We start from the raw sequence: 13,836 nt of genomic DNA, 5'->3' as shown, positions 1-13,836 counted from the left end.
AGAAGAATCTGAACAAGAAATAAAGCCCTGGAAGAATATGGTTGTGGAGAGGAAGCGATGGAGAATAAAAGGCAAGCTTTTAAGTCTTAGCTCCTAATCCTCAGATACCTGCTGGCGGAAGGTTGCTACACTTGATAGTATTTGCAAACTTAACATTTGACCTCAAAAATCCTCTTTTAAATGAACTGATGAGTGAAAAATCCGTTGTCATCGATGTCAATATCATAGATCAGCAGCCAAGAAACAATCTTTTGTGAACCAGAAATTATGTGGTGCGTTAAACCATGTTATTCTTGCCCAAATCCAGTAACTTCCTTGATACAGCGTGATTTAACTGATTTTTCTTACTCACTTAGGGTTCTTCTTCCTCTATGCACAGTCCAGTGCAAAGCTGCGTTCTGACTTCCAGCAGCCCTTGATACTTTCTGCATGGACAGACTCATTGCTAGCGTTGTCAGACCGATGCAGTCACTGACAGGAGCAGGTATCTCAGGTATCTCATGGCATGGAAGTTGGATTCCACAATCAGGAGGTGTAGGAATTGCTGGTATTCCTCGTGTCCTGGCTGAGCAGTTCCTGTGGATCTGTGTCACTTGCAGAGGTGCCTGGGGTAGGACCAAAGGACCTGGGTTTTGTAGCTGGGAGAAATGTTACCCCATCTCCTTCAGCAAAAGGTTTGTTTCCTTGATATTTAGTAAGGTTAAAGGCACAGGAGAGACTTGTGGACTTCCCAGCTGAAACTGCTGAGCCCTGTAGCACCAACTCCAAACCCATGAGCTGAGGATGGATGCAGGGAGAGCCTTCAGATACAGGCTGGACAAAGATGCTTCCTTCTGCAGTGGTAACATATTTTGGGTGCTCACACTGCTTCTGGGACATCATGGACGAGGTGGATGCCAACGGCTATGAGGTATTATGGAGGCATGAAGGACTGCAAAGGGATCAAAGCCTAGAGTGCCCTTCTGCAGTGCTAGCCATAGTTTGCAAGCAGTATTTGTGTTCTTACAGCAGTTTAAAAAGCAGTTCAGCTAATTATGGAGGGCTGAGACGTTGGGTTACTGAAACCTGGGCACCCGTGTCATGGAAGTCTGTGGGTCTGACCCGGTCGTACAGTGCTGCACAGCAAGAACTCAGGAGCAGAGAGGCTAGCAGGCTGCTTGCTGTGACTCAGTACGGATACCGTGCCCTTCGGTGTGACTCAGACCAGCTGTTCCCATGTTGATACAAGAAGTCCGAAGTGAAAAGGGGAGGCTGGACCTGGTTGGGTGCACTCGGAGCCAGAGCTGAAGCAGTAGAGAAAAACCAGCCATGGGTTGTCAGTATGAAAATATTTGAAAGGCACAATAAGGAAGAAAGATTGTGTCTGAAAACAGCAAACTAGCTGTTACTGCTCCAAAGCCTAATGGCTCTGCCAGCACCCAGGCTTTTCATTATTTTTATTGATGCAGTAATAATTCACAGCTATAGTTAACGTGCCTTTGACATTGGCGGCTGCCTTCAGAATGAATTCCATCTAATTAAACAGTGAAATCAAAGATCACTTCAGTTAATGATTACATCTAACTGGGAGACTTCCCTCCCGCCCCACCGCCTTCCTCCCCAGGTGATCTTAAATCCACGAGAAGGTGCGAGGCAAAACCAGGAGCTCGGTAACTTATCACGGAGCTAATGAGCAGCAGCAGGGCTGAGGCTCACAGGCTGCAGCTCCGGCTTCCAGCCCCTGGCGGTGGCAAATGAGTCCCTGGCTCCTTCTCCAGGGCCAGCAGCAAAGCTGTTACTTCCTAGGAGGGCTGGTGGATCAGGGTGAGAACCACATCGCAGCACGCACAAACACGGCACGCTTGTGAGCTAGCATGTGGACAGGTAGGGAAGGCAGGGGCGTGCTGTTAGAGGAGGTGCTTCCTGGGGAATTTTCTTTATTCATTTGTGGGAGTGAGCTGAGCGCTTGCCCGTGTCAGCTGCTAACAGCACAGCTCAGGAAAGCTGAAGTGCAGCGTGATGGAGTGGCTGCTGGCGGTCTGAGCAGCTGGGAGCATCCTGCACACCCAGCAGGGCGCGTTTGGGGCCAGCAGTGGTACGGGTCTCAGCTGCGTGGACTGCCTGTAGCAAACCAGTTGTAGGAAAAAAGTTCCCTTCGTGTTCCTACACAAGTAAGCTTTTGGTCTCTCTATAGATCTGCCCATTAAGGTGTTAAATTCAATAAAACGTATTTGCTCACCTACCCAGCATCCACAAATGGGCCTCGTTCACTCACGAGCCCTGATAACAGCATTAGCTTCTCTCTTAGATCAGCCCCACAACATCAGATAACAAGATTTTTGCCTCTGGTTTGTGATTTCTGACACCCAGAAAGGGCACGTGGCATGGCTGTCCAAATGGGAAGATGCTGGCAAGTCTGACTGCTGAAATAGCTGCGACACATGGTCAAAGGGAAGCTTGTTTATAGGGGGAAATTGAACTTACATTACAGGCTGCCCTGAAATGAGGCTCTAAGATTTCAGAGGAGCCCCGTAGCTCTGATCAGGTTGTTGAATATAGCTGTGTGCACTTGCAAATTAGAACACCTTCATGGCTCATTCATCCCCGTGATGGGGCAGCGATCAGAGTGCGATGGGCAGAGTCTTCTGGTGGCTCCAAGAGTGGGGAAAACCAAAGAGGCATCAGCTGAGCACATGAGCCTGCTCCCTGATCAGCCCTGCTTTGCTGGTGTTTAGTTTGGGGGAGAGGGAGGACTCACGTGCTCCTCTTAAATACTCTTCAAGCAGACCGAGCATGAGCTAGAGCCCGTCTTGGCAGCGTGAGGGGCATATTCGCTGCGTGTTTTCAACTGCTTAGGGTTAGAAATAAAGGAACTCAGTGCCCCAGTGGTAATAGAGAAAGATACAAGCACAGAGGTTATTCTTGTGCGACACCGCACCACCTCTCTGGGTTGCCATTTCTTCAGTAGCACAAACTCTGGGGTCTTTTCAGAATCCATACAGTCTTAGGTTCTGCTTTTTGGCATTGTTTTTCTGCTACCTAATAGTCAGAATGGGAGGAAACAGCCACCGGCCCTGGGAGCATCGAGATGTGTTTTGTGCAATGTCAGGCAGCGCTGGGCTGGCACCAGGTGCACTCGCTCCCTGCGCTTTGTGATGTTGTCTTGTGATGAAAGCTGATTTTTTTTTATTATTTTTTAAGGTATACGATCAAAAAGGAACATAGCCCCTTGCCCCAAGCAAAAAGCTGTCCCTTTCCCCGAGCCGTGTTAGCAATGTATTACCTCGCCTAAACCCAATGAAACATCTCTCTCTGCACACAGTAATAAATTATGGGAAATAGGGACATTTGTGTACAAAGATGATGACATGGAAGGTTATAGACAATGTGATTATTGGACTGTTTTAGTACATCTTGTCCTTGTTACCACTAAGTCAGAATAGAAAACACAGAGATCAGATAAAATTTAAAAGCTGGACAACTCTTCCCTCCCAGAGTAAACCCTGGAAAATATTTGAAAAATAGCCATAATAAAGCAAAGATGACTTTGAAGGCACAGGCTGCAAATTTCCAGCTCGCCGTAGATCGTCTTTATTTCAGCATGTTTGAAGTCAGGCAAGAACTTATCCATAAAATAAAATAATGGAAGGGGCAGGGACATTCCAAGGGCTTTAATGTAGTCACAAAATTAGCAGGACTGGATTAAGTAACTCTTTAGCAAAACAAACTTCCAAATGTAAAATCAAAATTAAAAATCATCAGCGTCTTTTTTTTTCTTTTTTAACCCCAAACAGCAGCTCATTGAGGAACCCTTTCAATGGTAATAAAGAAAAGTGAAAAATAAATAAACAGTTTTATGTTTTCAAATGGGGAAAAAAACAGCTTCGGGCATACTGTCTGGTCTGCCTGTCTGAACTTCGGGCGAGAACTCAATTTACCCACGTCAGCAATATTGGGCTTATACCTGAGTTCGTATCAGAGGATCTCAGGAAACAGATCTGGCAAGGAACTGGGAACTTCTGCATTTTGAGAAGGCTTTAATAGAGCCATAGCAGTCTGTGAGCCAGGTTCTGATTTCTGTTATGCCACATTTTCTCCAGCAGCTTCATTAAGGTGTGGATTTGTGATACTCCAGAACTTCTGTCCCTGTTGGTTGTAACTGGACAGGAGTCTCCATTCAGCTAGCCCCAGGCTACCTGAGCATCATAGTAGAAAGCCAAGATTGGTTTGATAGTTGGTCGTCTCAGAGATAATGTGACATAATATGTAAATTGGGATTACAATTAACTTCTCAGCCATTCCTACACTGATGAGGAGGTGACAGCCAGAAGAGGGTGCAATTGCTCGTGGCACAACACTGGTTGGCCTCCTCTAAGCAAGATCAAGTCCTTTAGACACGAGCCAAGACTGGATTTGGTTCTTAGCTGGAGCAAGACACAGGAATTCGGGGCCAAGCAGACCTCAAGACTGCACTTAAATACAAGAGGTTCAAGCACAAACTGTCCAGCTCTTCAGCAGCATCCCTGTGGTCTGGAGAATCAAGCCCACACCGTGCGCTCTTCATTTAGTCATCAGCCGCCTTATCTCATTTCCTCCACCCCATCAGGAGGGGAGAGTGGCTCAGAGGAGAGAGTGCTCTGCCTGGGATGAGTTGCCATAGGCCATTTAAATGCATATTTGCAAAATCCTTTCCTTCTGAAGGCTTCTCTCTGCCTTCCCCTTTTTTTAATCCGCAAATGAAAAGAGAAATTACGCAGCATCAGCCCCAAGCGGGGCCATCTTTTGACAATCTCTGCGCCGCATTTTCCAAATGCATGGCTGAACACAGTGAGCTCGGGTGCGGCTCTGCCACAGCCAAACACGGGGGTTTAGCTCTGATAACCAACCCCTTGCTTCTACCTCCATTTTCTAGCACGTGGATGAGAAGCCAAATTAAAACTTGAAGTATCTAGAGCAAATATGTCTGGATTAATGTACTTTGTTTACTGGTTGCAGAAAGTTCAGTTACATAAGAATCAAATTAATTTATTTTTTGCATTATTTCAATAATAATCCATTATATCTAGTGATTTTTTATCAATGATACATATTTCAATGTTAATATGCATCATCGAGTAACCTTGGATCAGTGTGTGGCTTGCTACAAGGTGCCCAAATGGTACCTACATAAATTCTCAATTCTGCTCTGTCACTCTGAGGGGCAGAGCCTTGACTTGGCTTCCCAGACATGCCAGTCACTGAGCAGGCTTTGTAACCTGCTCCAGGAGGAGCCTTTTCTTCAAGTGGATGTACTTTTTTTGGAATTACCAGAAGACTCCAGTAACAACAGAGCTTGTCCAAAATTGTGTCTACAACCCAGCACGCTTTGTGCCGGCGCTAAGAACTTGTTCACAACCAATACAAAAGCCCTTAAAGCACATTACTTTGTTATCAGTTGGTGATGTTTGCTATTTTTCACTAACTAAATGACATTTCATTCAATGAATTGCTCTTTAGTTAAAAAATAACCTCCTTTTTAATATAGACGCTGCCATCACTCTTAGAAATATGAGATGTCTCCCAAGGCATGCCTGATTAAGACATTCGGTTATTGAAATCAGCACCGCTGCATCACCTAAAATGAAAGCTTACATTTGTAGGAGCACATAAGATTTTCCCTGGAGTCCCATACAATGAAAGAAGTGCCCGTGGGGTCCTACCAGTGAAATCAGTTGTTGATGGGTTCAGGCAAGGAGCAGGATTCAGATGGGCACGCCAGCCACACCATGCATTTTTTTCAAGACCCTTTTGCTGGTATCACAGCTGACCCACAGTCTGGCTACCCTGCCTCTGTCTCTCCTCCTCTCTTCGTGGAGCTGCATCTCCAAGCACCACACGACTGTGATCCTGAACAAAATCAGTCTCTGCTAAAGCTCCTGCTGACCACAGAGCTTCACGTTGAATTGACAGGGTGCAAAATATTTTTTGTATGACAAAAATTGGCTGTGCCTGTTACAACACTTCTGGATGGCACACGCACTTCCCCCATAGAGCTGAACATAGGAAGACAACCTAGAAATAGGAAATCCTTGCTCAGTAAATTAACCAAGCTTCCATTTCTGCTAGCATTGCATTTAAAGTCTTCCATGAAATTGCCTGAGTCAGTTTTTAATAGAACATTGCTTTGGCAATTAGAAAATCTTCAATATATAGCTCAATCAAGAGGTTATACTAGCTGAAAATAATGGCAGTATATTTACAGTTTGTCATGGTTATACGTGCACTTCATTATGCTGGTCCAGGTGAAGTGCTAGTTTAGGAAATGGAGATGGCCTGAAAATGTGGCAATTCCATCTGGAACAAGTGAAAGTGTTATTAGCTATTTTCAAGCAAAGCTGGTGGCGTTCCTAATGAACATTTCCAGTGCATCTCAGAACAAGATGTGTATTTAAACAGCCTCTGGCCTGAGCAGCTTACTGTTAGAGGAACAAAACAAGCTGGGAGGAAGGGGTTTCATGCTTGGGCTTCGCTTTCTGAATACACTCTGTTCACTTCAGGCCTGGAGCACCAAGGCTTTCTCTGGGGAGGTGGCAGCTGTGAGCACGAGGAACACCGAGGAGCCCTGAACATGACAGGTGACTGTCTGGTAGCATTACCAGACCATTATCAGGAGGACTGTCAATACAGAGGGGCACAAAGTATTAAGCCGAACAGAAAACCATCCCCAAATAGCAGACAGAGCCAGGCTCCTTCAAAGATAAGATTTTGAACCTGACCAGCAATTTCTCTCCTGCAGAGCAGCCTTTTCACCTACTTGTCTTTATTTGCAGAGATGGATGGCAGATGCCATATAAACGTTGTAGCTTGCTTGGAAGCCTTTCAGTGTTCAAACCTGGGTATTCACTTCTCTTCTCCTCCTCATTCTCCCCATTTACCATGCTTTGGTTCACATCACCCAGCAGTCTTGGAGACTCGAGTTGGATTGCTGTCTACCACCAGCCCAGACTACGTGCTCAGGGGACACTCAGAGTGGGTCACCTCCAAACCCAAGCCCCCAGAAGACCTATAACTCAGCCATCAGGTCTTCAGTGCTATTTTTCCCCCCCTTCACTTTATATTTCTGCTCCTTTTACACCACACTAGTTACTAACATGAGCAGAGATTCTTGTTCTTCCTATCCACAGACTGTTTCCAGTAGCGTGCTGTTTGCTAGAAAACTTCTGTTTTCCTGCTCAGAGGAGAGCTCAGCTATACCAAAGGGTGCTTTTATGCCAGCTAATCCTCCACTTCCTTCTCCAAGGAGCTAAGCTGGTTTCACACACACCCTCCACCTTAAATAAAGGTAATTTTTCACTCACTGCAGCATCATTCAGAGAAGCAGTGGTACAGCGGTGAGCGGCGTCCATTCACGAGGCTTAATTCAAGAAAGATGGTACCAAGCATTCAATCACTCGCTGTGAGTGGTGGCATCAATATCTTAAGCAACCATTACCAAGATAAAATGCAGACAAGGCACATGCTCCTGTGCAAGTGCTGGCAATGAGGTTGTGAAGGACTCAGCTTAACAGCTTGTGTCAGGTGATGAGGTTAATGGAAAAGAATTTGTTATTCAGGTCACTTAATGAGAATAACCTTGGGAGAGCTTAGCAGGGACCTTGGAGTAAAATAATTTATTCCTCTTCTGCTTCCATCACTGCAAGTTAACCCAAGACAGAGAAAAAGCTGATCTAAACATGAACTCAACCTGTCAGAGCTGTGCGGTAGGAACAGCAGCAGCACAAGGCACGGTTGTAGTATCTGCTGCCCCTCCGCTGCTAACAGGCAGCACGCAGCCGTAAGAGCAAAGGCTCTGCATAGCCCCGTCTTTAAGAGAAGACAGCTGGTTCGGTAAGATGCAACTTGTCAAAGCACCGTGCAAGACAGGAACAAAAATAACCACTGCAAGCCGTGTCATTTTGAGCCCGTGCCTACTCTCTGGATCTGCTGGGCACAGGGAAGAGGCCCAGCAGCCATCCCCTGCGCTGCTCCTATTTGTGCTCCGCTGATTTGTTTTGCTGCTCAGCTCGAATCAGCAATAAGCTCCAGTTCCTGTGACTCGAGGCATTAGAGTGATCTGCTTCCACACCCCAGAGAGCCCCTGCTTCTCTGCACTGCCATTGCCCTGCGTGTCCTTTTAATTAAAGTGCTGCAAGCTGCCCAGGAAAACACATCTTCCGCAGGGCGGCTGCCTCATCTCCGAACAAAACAGAGCTCCTGGGGGGAGGGTTTAGGATAGGAACCAGAATAAGGGGTGAGAAATCACTTGACATACCCCCAATCTAATCCCAGGCCTTGAGGCAATTATTTTGTGAGTCCAGAGGTAGAAGGTGTCAGGAGCAGGCCAGCAGCAGGCAGTACCAGCTCCATCCCCAGCTGTAACATAACCTTGTCTGCACGGGCCTGTTCCCTGTTGTGAGCAGCAGGGAAACCTCTGGGCAAAGCTGAAATTCCTTTGTACAGCTCTGGGCACAGTGACTTCCATGTAGGAAAACGATGTTAAACTTGACAGTGAGGGACAGGGGGAGTCATTCATCCTTGGAGGCAGGGTCTCTGAATCCAGCAGCCAGCAACTGCCTGAAAAAGGTGGGGAGGAAAGATAAATAGAGTTTTACAAGCACCAGGGCTTAAAAAAATGCTTCTAAGGGAGAAAGAAGAGAGGAACCTGCGCCTTTCTCTTGACATTTAACAAAACTACCTAACCCAGCTAAGCAAAGGAAAAGAAAGAAAGTCAAAGACCTTACAAAGAGAGCTGCTCTCAGCTGTTTGTTACCACAGATCTTAAAATACCTTCATCCAGCCTTGCACAGAGACACCAAGCCCTGCGTGACCCTCAGCAAATCCTCTCTGGCAGCCTCTGCTTTCCCCCAGCAGGTGTATTTATGGGCTCCCTCCTGGCCCTGCAGGGACCAGCCCTGCTCGCAGAGGCTCTGTGCACCTGTGTGGCAGCGGGCTGCTGGCGATTTCACTCCTCATTTCCCAGATTTCACAGCTGGGTTGCAGAGGGGTTTATCAGCCCAGGAGTCTTCATCCCCTTGGTGCTATGGGGGCACGTGGCACCTAGGGAAATGGGCTCGGTGCTTCGAGCTTCGCCGTCTCACCGCCAGTCCTGCACCTGGCTGCTTGCCTTGTACTCGTTCATCGTCGCTTTACTTTTGCTTCTCTGCAGCCTGAGTAATGTTTCCTGCCAGTGGAACTCTTTGACAGGCGTTGCTCTGAAACGCCTTTGACATTTGCGAGGGGAAGCAGGCCTACTGTTCACCAAAAAGCAGCAGTCGCCCCCCGAGCAGCAGGACGCCAGCTGCCGGGGCAGGAGCGGTGGGCACACGCCGTACAGCGTGTCTGAGTAATGATTAACGCACAACAAAGGGAGCTGCCTGCGCTGCGAATGGCAGCACACTGCGTGCTTGGGATGTGAGAGCATTCCGGGCTAATTTTGCACTCTGCATATAGTAATAAGACACAACAGGGTGTGCATTAAGCTCATCTTTTGAGAAGTGCAACAGTAGCTGAATAATGCACACCCTGGAGTGTCTTATTTGTAGTGGACTATGGCTCATTAATTTTACATTTAAATTTTTTCAAATCCATTAAAATAAAAACAAATCTATTCCGAGGGCAGTTATGTAATGTATCCTTCCACTGAAAAGTAATTTCAAATGAAAACAGTAGGGAAAAGGTGAGGAAGAGCTTAGCTCAACCGTGTTGGGTTCGGTTTCTACAGGGCCTTCTACGAGTAGGTCCGTGCTAATGCACATATGTAATGGAAATAACGAGAATTATGGAAATCTATTCAGTGTACACTTTTTTCCTTTCTTTCTGTGTAACTACCTATGCTTTTTGTCTCCCTTTTTCTTACAAAAGTCCACTTTTCGGTATGTGACCCAGTAGCCATTTCAGAACAAGTTCATGTATAGAGCGTTCAAATGGGATTGTAACTGATTTTCCACCAAACTGATCCTGCTCTGGAGGCAGGGTCATGAAAATGGTTTTACCAGAACAGAAGCATGTACATAGACATGGACACAACAGGATTGAAGGGACACAGAGTGTTATTACTTTGTTTTATTATGAGGTCACTTTGAAAGCCTGAAGGAGAAACCTCTGCTTTCTGCTGTCCCCCATGAAACATGACTGTGCTTTATCCCTTTCTACAGGTTCCAACCTTGATGATGGACACCCAGTTTTCAGAATTCACTCCAGATATCACCCCAATAATGCTGGCGGCTCACACCAACAACTACGAAATCATCAAACTGCTTGTCCAAAGACGGGTAACGATTCCACGCCCACACCAGATCAGATGCAACTGCGTGGAGTGTGTCTCCAGTTCAGAGGTGGACAGCCTGAGGCACTCCAGGTCAAGGCTGAACATCTACAAAGCCTTAGCCAGCCCTTCGCTGATTGCCTTATCGAGCGAGGACCCGATCCTGACGGCTTTCCGACTGGGCTGGGAGCTGAAGGAGCTCAGCAAAGTGGAAAATGAGTTCAAGGCTGAATATGAAGAGCTTTCCCAGCAGTGCAAGCGTTTTGCTAAGGACCTTTTGGACCAAGCACGGAGTTCCCGAGAACTGGAGATCATTCTCAATCACAGAGATGATCAGAGCGAAGAGCTGGACCCCCAAAAATGTCATGATTTGGCAAAGCTAAAGGTAGCAATAAAGTATCACCAGAAAGAGGTAAGAGTCATCTGAATGCAAAGGTGTGAGAAGGGTGCGGGTGGTGGATAAAATGATGCCTTTCTCTGGTTTCCATGGGTTTGTTCAGGAGAGCTGAGTTGGATTGAGTGGAGAACCACATGCACATGGGTTTGTGACAGCCCAGGAGGTTCAGCATGCCGCAGGGACGGCGTGAGGCTGCTGACAATCAAGGGCTACAGAGCCAGGACTGCTGTGGTGGGTTATGGGTTCTGTGGCACTGACATTTTCTGTTTCAAAGATATTCGAATCCCATTTCCTTGTAACCCAGCCCCTTACAGCCTTTGGAGATTTCCAGGTTTGTTAGCTCTGAAAGCTTTTCCCGCTAACTGCCTTTCTATGTGAAACAAAGGCTAGAGGGGATTGTCTGGCTCATGGAGTTCTTGACTGCAGGAAATAATATGAAATCCTCCTAGTTTCCTCCAGCCACAAGACCCTCCCTGGCACCCATTCAGCACTAACTCATAAAAGCCACAGAAACTACAGCAGCACAAGAGAGCAGAAGAGAACAAGGGCATGCTCAGCATCCCGGGTTTTCACATTACCAGCAATTTTCTTAAGCAAAAATGCTTGTGTGATGCTGGGAGGTGGATCCTGGTCATTCAGGTACTTCACACCTCAGGCACCTCAGCTTGATTCTTCCTTCTTTATTCATCCATGTTGTAGGGACTCAGAAGCAATTCCCAGAACTTCAGACTTCTGCCCGCATTACCAGAAAGGAAAGACATAATTCAGGTGAAGGGCACAGAGCCTTTCAAAAGCCCTGCAGATCCAGAGATTTATAAGTTGATTCAATAAAGGCCACAAACCCAAGGAGAATGCTGACAACAATTTCATCAGTTGGCTCTGGATTTGCTTTCTCTTTCCAAACCTGGACAGAGTTTCATAGATGATGTATTGCTGTTGGCCAGTGATGTTCTCAGGTTATCTGAAAGAGGAATTTACTTTGCTTGGTTGAGGGACTTAATTTCAATGTATATTACATTTTTCTATATCCAGAGGGTGACAGGCATGGTGGAAAAGCTCACCACATTATTCTTTTCACTGTCTTCCTTACTTTGTTTTATGCATTGACCCAGATGAGGACAGCCCGATAAGATATCATTCCACCTCCCATAAAGGCTGCTCTTGTCACCTGAGCTAAGGGAGTCAAGAAGGGAAAGATGCAGATTCGCCTTTCTTCCCTTTGCCTCCTGAGCACCAGCCTCTTGCTGCAACAAGCTGGAGGTGAAGCCTCAAGCTTTCTGGGATTTAGCACGTGGTCAACATAGTGTTCTTGCTGTGCTGCTCCAGTGAAGAATCAGCAAGGCTCACTGGCCTCCGTGTCAATTTTGTTTCTTAACTCTAGCTGACAGTGCTGTGTAACACCATAGATTCATTAGAGGCATGAACAAGTAGTGCAGAATTAATCTAGAGAAGTGTAATACAGTTTATCAGTTCAGATGTTCCTTGAATCTGAAAAGGTCCAGAAACTCTGCTTCTTCTTTCTGCAGTCCTGAGAGCTGCAGACACTGCCCCTGCACGCACCCTTCTGCAGCCAGGGCATCTTGTCGCTGCTCAGGCTCACTCATGACACCCGAGCAGCAAGCTGTGACTTCCCCTTGTCTCGTGTTTGTATTAGGAGACCGTAAGTCTGAAGAGGGCTCCTACATTTGAAATGCAGTGCTGAACAGTCCCGAAGCTCTTTTATTTTCAAATAACAAATTTTTAATCTTTGCTTGCTTGCTTGACAGCTTTCATATCTTTTTTGGGGGGGAGGGAGGACATATTTTCCTGAAGTCCAAACATATGGGCAAGTTCCATGTTTTGTGGCATATTAATGACAGTTCCAGCACAGAAATGATGGTGAATTAGCACAAGCTCCGTGTTGCCAGCTAATGTCAGCGCTGTTTCGAGGTGGAATACTGGTGGGCAGGGACAGAACGAACGAGCTGGGGAAGCCAGCACTACTGAAGCACCTCGCCCTACCTGCTTATTCACAAACACGCGATGCAGCTGGTGGCATGGTGTTTGCATGTAGCAGCAGTTCTTTAATCATGATAATGAGTCCAATACAAAACACCAGGCAAGATACAAATGTCATTGCCAGCTTCTGGAAAAAAATGAGTAGGAGCATTTGGTGGGAGACACTGAAAAAATGTCTTTTAATCATGATTGAAAAGTATCAGACTGAAAAAAAAATATTGTGGGGGGCAAGAAGGAAAACAGAACCAAGTTCAGTTTCATGAAAGACAGTTCTGCAGAGAGGAGCAGCAAACTTTTTGAAGTAGATCATCTTGTTCCACTGAAGCATTTTGTCATAGCATTGACAAACTCACAAGTCAGATCTCCAGTAGCATAAGATGAAAATACAGAGTGGATGTTAGCTGTTTTCTGGGGCTGTAAATTATTACTGCAGTTGGTAATTCTTTATATTCAGAGTAAAGAATGTGTGATCTCACATTGATTTTAGACTAATTGCTAGAGAAAAATTCCTTCAGCTTCTTTTTTGAGTGAAGTAGACCTCAAAAATCCCCCCCAAATATGAATTGTTTAGATTTCAGCTTAATCAGGCAGTTATGTTCCACTTCTAGATTCTTTCTAGAGAAGTTGTTTAGAGGAAGTTGGTAAAAAAGTCATTGCTTTTGGACGGAGGTTCTTTGCTGTCTGTTTTTGGTAGGGAACAGATCTTAGAGTTGCTCTTGCTTTGCTCAAGGAGGCTGGAAATTCAGAGTACTCTTTTACCAGACATGTTTTTCAGTGTTTTTTCACCAAGGCATTTCATATGAACCCACTGTGCCTTTTTTTTTTTAATTTCCGTTGCACTCTGCTACTGAAGAGTAGGTGCTGGTTTTGCTCTAGATGCAGAAAAATAACAGCATTCAAGTTCCTAGTGCAGATTGATGATCTCTGGCAGTGAATATACAGGACTGGAAAAAATCCTGATGGGAAAACCTGGACAGCAATGGACAGTTTGTGCTCCAAAGAGCCCTGGAGGAAAGGGCTCTGAACCCATGGAGTAAAGGTTTTCAAAGCTAGTTAGGCTGCTAAATATGCAGGTAAACAGACAATAAGATTTTAAACAGAGTATAATTTGGTTAAGTGCCTAAATCCTGTTGGAGATCAGACACTTAACTTGCTGACGCATTTTGAAACTCCACTGCTA

General features: G+C 45.9%; 1 protein-coding gene and 1 long non-coding RNA gene across 2 annotated transcripts in view; one reads left to right on the top strand and one right to left on the bottom strand.

The window, feature by feature from the left end:
• Window positions 1-13,836, top strand: part of TRPC5 (transient receptor potential cation channel subfamily C member 5) — a 96,892-nt gene that overhangs the window by 32,259 nt on the left and 50,797 nt on the right. Inside the window, exon 3 of the mRNA XM_027465062.3 lies at window positions 10,152-10,673. Coding sequence (XP_027320863.1) covers window positions 10,152-10,673 — 522 coding nt within the window. The remainder of the gene's footprint in view (window positions 1-10,151; window positions 10,674-13,836) is intronic.
• LOC113844710 (uncharacterized) lies at window positions 3,259-9,129 on the bottom strand. Its single transcript, XR_003499448.3, has 2 exons — window positions 8,785-9,129; window positions 3,259-8,571 (listed from the first exon to the last, which is right to left on the bottom strand). It is a non-coding gene; the product is annotated as an uncharacterized lncRNA (long non-coding RNA).

Source organism: Anas platyrhynchos, chromosome 10 (assembly GCF_047663525.1).
Source record: "Anas platyrhynchos isolate ZD024472 breed Pekin duck chromosome 10, IASCAAS_PekinDuck_T2T, whole genome shotgun sequence".
Lineage (NCBI taxonomy): Eukaryota > Metazoa > Chordata > Aves > Anseriformes > Anatidae > Anas > Anas platyrhynchos.
Note: the sequence above shows the minus strand (reverse complement) of the source record. Positions and strands in the feature narration are given on the sequence as shown.